Source organism: Maylandia zebra, linkage group LG7 (genome assembly GCF_041146795.1).
Source record: "Maylandia zebra isolate NMK-2024a linkage group LG7, Mzebra_GT3a, whole genome shotgun sequence".
Lineage (NCBI taxonomy): Eukaryota > Metazoa > Chordata > Actinopteri > Cichliformes > Cichlidae > Maylandia > Maylandia zebra.
This window is the reverse complement of record NC_135173.1, coordinates 52,326,659-52,336,017: the sequence shown is the minus strand read 5'-3', so window position 1 is coordinate 52,336,017 and position 9,359 is coordinate 52,326,659. Positions and strand designations below refer to the sequence as shown.

The following is a 9,359-nucleotide window of genomic DNA, read 5'->3' as shown; positions in this document are numbered from 1 at the left end:
ATCTTATTCTTTCCCAGTTAAATTTACCCTTCATTCTAATTTGTGTTGTACAGTTATTTCATTTTTAACTTTAATTTTTATATTTTATTTTATTTTATTCCTTCCTAGTTAAATTTATCCTTTTTAATTTTCGTATTTATTTCCTATCTTATTCATAGCCTTTTCTTTTTTTCTTTAGGTCATGAGCAGTTGTCTAAGCATTTTACTGCATATCGTACTGTGTATGACTGTGTATGTGACAAATAAAATTTGAATTTGATTTGATTTGATTTGAATGTGATTACTCCAGGTGTGGCTGGCTCTAAGGTGGGAAGACTCTCAAGGCCTGGTGTGGCAGCAAAACCCGAACATCACAGCACACACACCCTTACATGTACACAGGGAAACGAGGGACCAGGAGCAGACAATACCAAACAAACAACAATAGACAATCCTGAGAATCTGATAGACCGTTTTTTGGTAAACCCAATATTGCTACAAAAACTTCAAAGTAGAAGACACGTCTTGGGTCTGTGAGAGTGGGGACGGAAGAAGACCATTTTGAGACAGATTTTATAGCAACGGACCTTGGAACGGTATCAACGATGAATAGATTAACCAGCATTGCAACTATTGGACCATCAATGCTGGTAGGAAAGAAGCTGCAGAACTGCATTTGTGGCTGGTCAAAACTAGCAACTGACATGGGCCAAATACGGCATGACATGGCTAATGACCTCAGGCAGATTAACAACACCACACTCCCAGAGAAACTGAAGCTCTGGTGCTTACAGTTTGGGTTGTTACCCAGACTACTGTGGCCACTGATGATGTACAGGGTCTCGCTTAATCATGCCAATCGAATGGAGAGGCTAGTGAGCACCTACATGAGGAAGTGGCTTGGACTTCCGAAATGCCTAAGCAGTGTTGGACTCTACAGCGACAGGATACTGTCATTGCCTATCCCTAACCTAGCAGAGGAGTTCAAATGTGCAAAAGTGAGGCTGGAGATATCACTCACAGACTCCTGGGACTGAGAGGCGCTGCTCCCACCCTAGCAACGGGGAGGAAGTGAACCCCAGCCATGGCTGTGCTACAGGCCAAATCTGCTCTTCTCTATCGTGGGCAACGTCCAACAGGGCAGAGGAGGGTTGGTCTTGGAGCAGTAACACCTTTCTGGTAACAGGCATCTGTAACCGAATGTTGAAATATGATGGTGGAGGAGGTGCGTCGACAGGAGGATGCAGCCAGAAATGCCAGAGCTATCTCCCACCGATCACTCACCAATCACACATTTTCTTAAAAGCTTGGACTTTCCTGAGCTGGCAGACACCCACAGAGAGATCTTGGATGCGCCATTTTCCAAAAAAGAGATTTGCGCTGCAATTTTCTCTCTACAGTCAGGGAAGTCCCCTGGCCCAGACGGCTTTTCGGTAGAATTTTTCCAAATCATTTGCCCCACAGCTCGTACCTCTACTCCACTCAGTTCTACCTGAAGCATTCACACAGGGCAAACTGCCAACCTCCTGGCACGATGCTTCCATAACTTTAATTGCAAAACAGGGGAAAGATCCAACTGAGTGTGCGTCATACAGGCCAATTTCGCTTTTGAACGTCGACTTTAAGATCCTAGCTAAAGCGCTGGCCCACAGGTTGGAAAGGGTCCTGCCAGCAGTCATACCTGAAGATCAGTCTGGCTTTGTTAAAGGTGCCACCCCTTTTTCAACATCCAACGCCTTTTTAATATCCTGCACATGCCATCCAAGGACACTCCAGAATGTGTTCTTTCCCTTGATGCGGAAAAAGCATTTGACCGTGTAGAATGGAACTATCTATTTGCTGTGCTGGAAAGATTTGGGTTCGGTCCCAACTTCATCTCATGGATCAAGTACCTATACTTGTCCCCTGTTGCGTCTGTTTGCACTAATAGCCAGAAATCAAAACCATTTCAACTTAAACGAGGCACACGTCAGGGTTGCCCCCTTAGCCCATTGTTATTTGATCTAGCTATTGAACCCTTAGCAATGCTTTTTCAAAGCAGTAAACTTGTCCAGGTTATACAAAGAGGTCAAACTGAACACAAAGGCTCTCTCTATGCTGACGATTTATTGCTTTCTATTTCAAATCCAAATACTTCCCTACCGTCTATATTGTCACTACTCATGCATTTCAGTCAAGTCTCTGGTTATAAATTAAATCTGTCCAAGAGCGAACTTTGTCTATTAAATGAAGAAGCGTTTCCAATAGATTTGTCAGGTTTCCCCTTTAAAGTGTTCAAAGAGCAGTTCACCTACCTGGGTATCACAATTACAAGAAAGTATAAACAACTTCTCAAAGCCAACTTTTTTACACTATTGAAGAATGTCAAACAAAGCCTTCAACAGTGGTCACCCCTGAACACAACTCTGGTTGGACGAATTAATTCAATTAAAATGAATATCCTTCCTAAATTCTTATACTTATTTCAATTTTTACCGGTCTTCATTCCCAAGTCTTTCTTTACAACTCTAGATTCTATAATCTCCTCTTATATTTGGAAGGGTAAACGACCTCGAGTAACTAAGGTGCACTTACAGAAACCTAAGACTGAAGGGGGTCTGGCACTCCCTAACTTCCGCTTTTACTATTGGGCTGCCAATATTCGGTCCCTGACCTACTGGTTACAGTCTGGGGAAGGTGTGGGCGCAGTTCAGGAGACATTTCAATTTGAATAATTTTTCACTTCAAAGCCCCATCCTTTCAAACCACCTATTCCTCCCACCAACTTTGGACAACTTGTTCCAGGTCTGGTTTAGAGCAGGTATTATTTGCTTTAAAGATCTCTTTATACACAATAAACTAGCATCATTTGATCAGCTGGCAGGAAAATACAGTCTTCCCAAAACTCACTTTTTTAGATATTTACACCTCAGACATTTTTTGCAGTCCCACCTCTCCAATTTTCAAGAAGCTCCAGCTGCTAAGTTACTGAACGAGCTCCTTAATTTGCAACTATCAGGCAAAGCTGTAATGTCTCGCATCTATAACAAACTGTGCAGTGTAACCCCAGCTCCCGTTGTGGGCCTCAAGTCCACATGGGAGAAGGAGTTGGGTATATCTATGTCAGATGACGTCTGGGACTCAGTCTTCTCTCTGGTAAATTCTACATCACTCTGCGCCCGTCATTCCCTGCTACAATTCAAAGTAGTCCACAGGGCCCACTTATCTAAATCCAAACTAGTTAAGCTTCATCCCAGTTTAGACCCTCAATGTAACAGGTGCGGGTCTAATGATGCCAATCTAACCCACGTGTTTTGGACCTGCCCTGCCCTGGCAAATTTTTGGGAGGAGGTTTTCTGCACTTTGAACAAGGCTACCAGCCTGAAACTAGCTCTCAACCCCCTACTTGCTCCCTTTGGTACAGCGGGAGAGGATGATAAGTATATTCCCAGAGCAAAGAGCAGGGTGTTTTCGTTTTTTCTTCTCTCTTTTTGTTTTTTGTCTGTTTTTGTTTTTTTTTCTCGTTGCTTGTTTGGTAAATAATAAGAGAAGAAAACAATGTTCCAACATGAGTTCTGTTTTTTATTCATTGTAAACAGTTTGTGTTTTTCCATCTTCTTTTTTTCTTTGTAAACTATATCCACAAATACTCAATATTTTGAATAAAAAAGAAATGCCAGAGCTGTAGCGCTGGCCAAGCAGGGTCGCTGGATGAATTGGGAGTGTCTTGAAAAGAGGAAACTCAATGGAGTGAAATCTGCAGAATGGAGTGTAATAGGCTAAGTTTCATCATATGATGTGCTGCCTTTCCCCATAAATCTGCAGCTTTGGTTTGGAAAGGACCCATCCTGCCCCCTGTGTGCACACCCAGCAACACCAAGAACATTTTGGTTTGTTGTAGGACTAGCCTTACTCAAGGCAGGTACACATGGAGACACAACCAGGTCCTCGGGTGTCTAGCTGAAAAAGTTGAGTACAAAAGGGAATCCATTAACACCCAACCTTTCACAAACCAAGAGGAGCATCGGTATTTGTCCGGGAGTAGGTCAAGTTAAGAACTAGCTCTTCAACCCCCGGATCTGGGACCGCTGAAGGTCGCCAGGGATTGGCAGATGCAAGCTGACTTGGATGAGAGACTAATTTTCCCCACAGAAATTGTTACACCTCATTTGTGACCAGACCTTGTCTTTTGGCCTAACTCTCAAAAACTTGCTTATGTCATTGAGCTGATGGTACTGTGGGAGGATGTAAGACACATGCCCTGTGGTGGGCCTGCCTGAGCCGATGGTGTCTTGTGATAAAAGGCCGAAACACCCTGTGAAGTTAAAGCACACAACTGATGATGTGTCCTGCTGGTAAAGCTTCCAGGCTGCCTTTCCTCATAGTAGCCATCCCTCAAGACTTTCTCCATTAGAAGCAATGCAATATCAGGGATTGTAACAGCTAGTCCTTTTATTGAATCACAATATTCATTAAACCCAAAGCAACACATGAGACCCGGGTCCTGCAGCGGTGGAGAAATTGTTCTGGTGGCCTGCTGCAGATCTGGCAGTGGCAGAGAAAAAGTTCTGATGCCGACCACAGGTCCAGTGGCGGCGTGGCATGGCAGATGACCAGCGATATGATGGAGCTGCCAACTGTGGCTGAGCAGCTCAGGCTATGGTAGGTCGAATAGGTCCCCACAAAGAACAGACCTCTGGCGTGGGCATGGCAAGTCCAGACAGCCCACAGAACCTCTGGCTTGGGCAGAGCAGGTCCTTCCGGCATGCTGACCTCTGGCTCAGGCAGAGATGCGACTGGGCCTGAAAGCAGTGTAGAGGCCACAGGCGGTTGAGCAGGTGGCAGCATGGCAGCTGCAGGCATGAGCAGATGGCAGCGTGGCAGCCGTAGGTAGTTGGTGGTGTGGCAGCTGCAGGCGGTTGAGTAGGTGGTGGCATGGCAGCCGCAGGCGGTTGAACAGGTGGTGGCGTGCCAGCCACAGGCGGTTGAACAGCAACAAGCTGTGTGGTGGTCAGTTGGATCAGGTGGCAGGATGCTGGACAGACATGGCACACCCTCAGGGTTTAATCTAAAACCCTGGCTGCTAAGTTCAAAGGAAAACTTTTAGATATCGGTAAATACACAGAACACAACTACTGGTCTGATTTCCTCAGTTTTTGCACACCATGCCAAGTTTTGGGAATCATATTGTTGGCAAAATACTATTTTATGCTTGTCAAATAGTATTAAACAAACTAAATGGTCATAAACTGCAGTACAGAATTACTATGATCAATAAAATAAAGTTAAATCAATTATTACTGTTTATTTTCTTCTACTTTTTAAGTTTTCGTTTTTAAAATAAAGTGAAACTAAACTAGAAATGTGTGGTATGACGTTACTACGTCATAAAAAATCCTATGCTTTTAAAACAAAACGTTAATGTTAATTTTTCATTCATATAAATGTTTAGAATAATATGTTTTATCAGTGCGGCAAAGAAAATTAAAATAAATCCCAATCATTGATACGTCAGTGTAACACAGATTCCGAGTCAGTATTCCGTTTTTTAAGAAACAAAGCTTGAACTGGCAGGTAGCTGTAAAATCTGACTTCAGATCGGCACTTTTGGAAGCCACGTAACACGCAGCAAGCCTCGCGGTATTTACGCTACCCAGCATGCCCCGGTCTTCCTTTCTGCCTGAACCGACATGGTGGGTACATAGCTGTTCCTTCTGGGGGAAATATGTTATCTGTTGTATCTGTTTGCATCCTTTCATACATTTATATTTTTATACTGTAGAAAGTGCCAATTAAGTCTTTGAACTTTGTGTAGGGCCGTGATGTTAATATTGTGCTTTGATGCTGTGTTGTTTTTGCGAAAAACGTAGGTTATGTTGGTCGATGTGTAACCGGTGCTAACAGTGCTGTGGCTGCCTGTGGAGTGCTGAAGCTAAAGGCGATGAACATGCTTGTTTTAGAAGCTCGTTTTTGTTTTGTTTTTATTAAATTTTTGTGTTTTTCTTTTTAATTTTCCAGACGGTTGTATGTATTTTGTAAAGTAGAAGTACAATACTACCGGGGTACAAGTTTGTGTGCCCTGCTAGTTTACTGACTAGCATTAGGGAATGGGCCTGAGCGTGGGTCGGTATTAACCTTCCTTTTGGCCTCACATTAGTTGTGTTTCTGTCGTTTATTGAATGTATTCACAAACACGCAAGTTTTACCTACGTTTTCATTGATACGTTATCATCCTGAATCGGTCTTTAGTTCAGTGTGTATGACGTCCCTTAGGTGTTGGTGTAGCAGCATGGAGATTAGTTGAGCTCTGAAGTAATTCTCTGGCTTTTGGGGTTTATTTCTTGCTTTTTGCATTACAGCTCTAAAAAGAACTAAAGTGGTCTTTTGATTGTATTTTTGCTAGATTTAAAAATTATTTTGTGGGAAATTGACAAGGGTAGTTGCTAAAGCTAGGCTAAGCAACTCCCTGACACGGTTGGGAAAGGTAGAGCAGTGTTGTAAGTTTACATGCGGAGTAACATGTTTACAAGTTAATAGTCATGTTAGGTTAAAGTTGCTTGTGTTTATGCTTCTGTAACACACTGTTCCCTTTTCCACAGCCTAAGGGAAAGAAGGCTAAGGGGAAGAAGGTGGCACCAGCCCCTTCAGTGGCCAAGAAGCATGAGGCCAAGAAAGTAGTCAACCCCCTGTTCGAGAAGAGGCCCAAGAACTTTGGCATCGGTGAGTATCTGCAGGTGCCACTTTATTGGGGGCATAAGCTAGTGGTCATACAGGTGCAGATGATGTAAAAGAATATTTGCTATCTTAATACCACTGATGACAATATTCCCACCAAGATCGCTGATGCACATTATATTAACATTAAATTAAGAGAAAGTTTCTGTTTAATGGTAGATAATGATGAATTTGTTGTGCTTTACCACAGGCCAGGATATTCAGCCCAAGCGTGATTTGACACGCTTTGTGAAATGGCCTCGTTACGTCCGCCTGCAGAGGCAGCGCTCCATCCTCTACAAGCGTCTGAAGGTTCCCCCTGCGATCAACCAGTTCACCCAGGCTCTGGACCGCCAGACTGGTAAGTACAAGCAAGTGGTTTTCTTCTGTATGGCAGTATGTCAGAGTTGTCATGTGGGTTCTAAGAAGGACTGTTTCACTGTGCAAGTGATGTGAAAGAGTATTTGCTATCTGACCAGTTATGCGGACGATTTCCACCAAGATCACTGATGCATGTGTTTGTAATCATGGTAGCTTTGTAGTAAGCCAAACTTGTTGCCCAAATTTCAGTGTTTACATTTTTAATTTTAATTGGTTTCTTCCGCAGCCACTCAGCTGTTCAAGCTGGCTCACAAGTACAGGCCCGAGACCAAGCAGGAGAAGAAGCAGAGGCTGCTGGCTCGTGCTGAGCAGAAGGCTGCTGGAAAGGGAGATGCCCCAACAAAGAGGCCTCCCATTATCCGTGCAGGTGAGTTTGATTGAACAAAGTCCTGTCTTTGTTAAGCTCCACAGTTTAGTAAAAATGTATTAAAGTTTAAGACTTGTGCTGGCCTAGTTGGCAGCTCGGTCTTATGTATTTCAGGAGTGCTGCTGGAATTGTAGGTTTGCTCCTAAACAGTCTTAAACTGTGCATTAGAACCTATTTTGTGTTCTTGTTAGTTCAGCCTCATCTGACTTGGCCTCAATGCAGTGATGACCAGAATTTCTTCACCTGAAACTTGCTGTGATGGTTTTTGAGCTTTTTAACCCTGAGCGTTGGCCAAAAAATAATGAAAAGTTTTTCTGGATTAAGTTGGTGGATCAAACATTTTAATTTCTGCCTTTTGGTTTTCGCTCTCTGCAGGTGTGAACACCGTCACCTCTCTGGTGGAGAGCAAGAAGGCCCAGCTGGTCGTCATTGCCCATGATGTGGATCCTATTGAGGTGAGATTGGTGTAATATGTGAATGCATGTTGGGTTCAGTTTAGTGTAAAAAGTGGTCTCTGGCAATGATGTCTGAATTTCTTCACCTGAATCCTCTGTGTGGATCAAAACATACGAGCTTTTTAACCCTGAGCACAGACCACAAATGAAAAACAAGTTATCATTTATTAATTTTTGTAAAAGGCAATATGGTTGCCACACTCCATGGATAAACTCAAAATTTTTTGCTTCCTGAAATGTTAATACTTCCTGTGGCTCCCCTGAATTTCTAGCTCGTGGTCTTCCTGCCTGCTCTGTGCCGCAAGATGGGTGTCCCTTACTGCATCGTGAAGGGGAAGGCTAGACTGGGCAGACTGGTGCACAGAAAGACATGCACTTCATTTGCCTTCACACAGATTAACCCGTGAGTATGAACATACACTGAACTGTGCCCAAGTGTGACAGTGAAGTTTGGCAAATGATTTTTAGTACATGTTCAATAACTGGCTGGAGAAAAGATTCGATACTTCCTCTGGAGTGAGATCTTAGTTCACATCTTCAAATTTGCTTGGATTATTTTCTACAGCAGTTGACTTTTTAATCAGGGACCACAATATGTATAAATTTGAAGTGACTTTTCAGACAGGAAAATTTAGTCATCTGAATACAAGTGTCGGTACTGCATTGACCATCTTTTCTCTCTTTTTTTTTTTTCTTTTTCCCCCTACTCCTAGTGAGGACAAAGGTGCACTTGCTAAGCTCGTGGAAGCCATCAAGACCAACTACAATGACAGATACGAGGAGGTGAATAGCCATTACTCAGTTAGCAGTGTTTACATTTCACAAATCCTAAAACAAATTGTACAAATTTTAACTGTTCGCAATCTCATTTTCCAGATCCGCCGTCACTGGGGAGGTAACATCATGGGTCCCAAATCCACAGCCCGCATCACTAAGCTGGAGAAGGCAAAGGCCAAGGAACTTGCAACCAAGCTTGGTTAAATTGTTTGGAATAAAAAAATGTATGCCCTAAAAGAAGAAGACTTCTGTTGTTTAATTTTCAAACTAAAATGATAGAAATGTTAGAATCAGATTGCAGGTGTCAACACAGTGACAGCAGGAAACGTAAACATGGGAGCATTTTAAATTCTGATTGTTATAATAAGGGTGGAACTGACATTTTTAGGTTTCCCATGCCGAATCCTGAAGTGTCACAGTTTAAATCAAGATGATAATCTTGGGCATTATCTGACAAATTGCTTGAAATCGGGATAGTTTTTTTTCTTTAATAACTGAGAAACCACAACTTGAAAGGTGAAAAATATCATGAACTCTGCCTTTCAATTCCTGTAAGTGAAGATGGTTGATGGTCTAAGTTTCTGTAACTGGAGTTACTGAATCTGATCGCACTGAAATTACTTATATTTAGTATCATCCAGCAGTAAAGTTAACCTGTTTAAAAAAAAAAAACAAAAAAAAAAAAAACAGAAAAACTGGCTTAAATT

General features: G+C 42.6%; 1 protein-coding gene and 4 non-coding genes across 5 annotated transcripts; all 5 read left to right on the top strand.

Moving 5' to 3' along the window:
* Positions 1–5,624: 5,624 nt before the first annotated feature.
* rpl7a (ribosomal protein L7a) lies at positions 5,625–8,895 on the top strand. Its single transcript, XM_023155197.2, has 8 exons — positions 5,625–5,651; positions 6,558–6,678; positions 6,884–7,033; positions 7,280–7,420; positions 7,796–7,875; positions 8,148–8,278; positions 8,589–8,658; positions 8,752–8,895. The coding sequence occupies exons 1-8, from the start codon at positions 5,649–5,651 to the stop codon at positions 8,854–8,856; spliced, it is 801 nt and encodes a 266-aa protein (XP_023010965.2). The 5' UTR covers positions 5,625–5,648; the 3' UTR covers positions 8,857–8,895.
* On the top strand, positions 6,733–6,806 carry LOC111501571 (small nucleolar RNA SNORD24). The gene has a single exon (XR_002721561.1). It is a non-coding gene; the product is annotated as a small nucleolar RNA SNORD24 (small nucleolar RNA).
* On the top strand, positions 7,115–7,186 carry LOC111501572 (small nucleolar RNA SNORD24). Its single transcript, XR_002721562.1, has one exon. It is a non-coding gene; the product is annotated as a small nucleolar RNA SNORD24 (small nucleolar RNA).
* LOC111501570 (small nucleolar RNA SNORD36) lies at positions 7,637–7,709 on the top strand. Its single transcript, XR_002721560.1, has one exon. It is a non-coding gene; the product is annotated as a small nucleolar RNA SNORD36 (small nucleolar RNA).
* On the top strand, positions 7,936–8,012 carry LOC111501568 (small nucleolar RNA SNORD36). The gene has a single exon (XR_002721558.1). It is a non-coding gene; the product is annotated as a small nucleolar RNA SNORD36 (small nucleolar RNA).
* Positions 8,896–9,359: the final 464 nt, after the last annotated feature.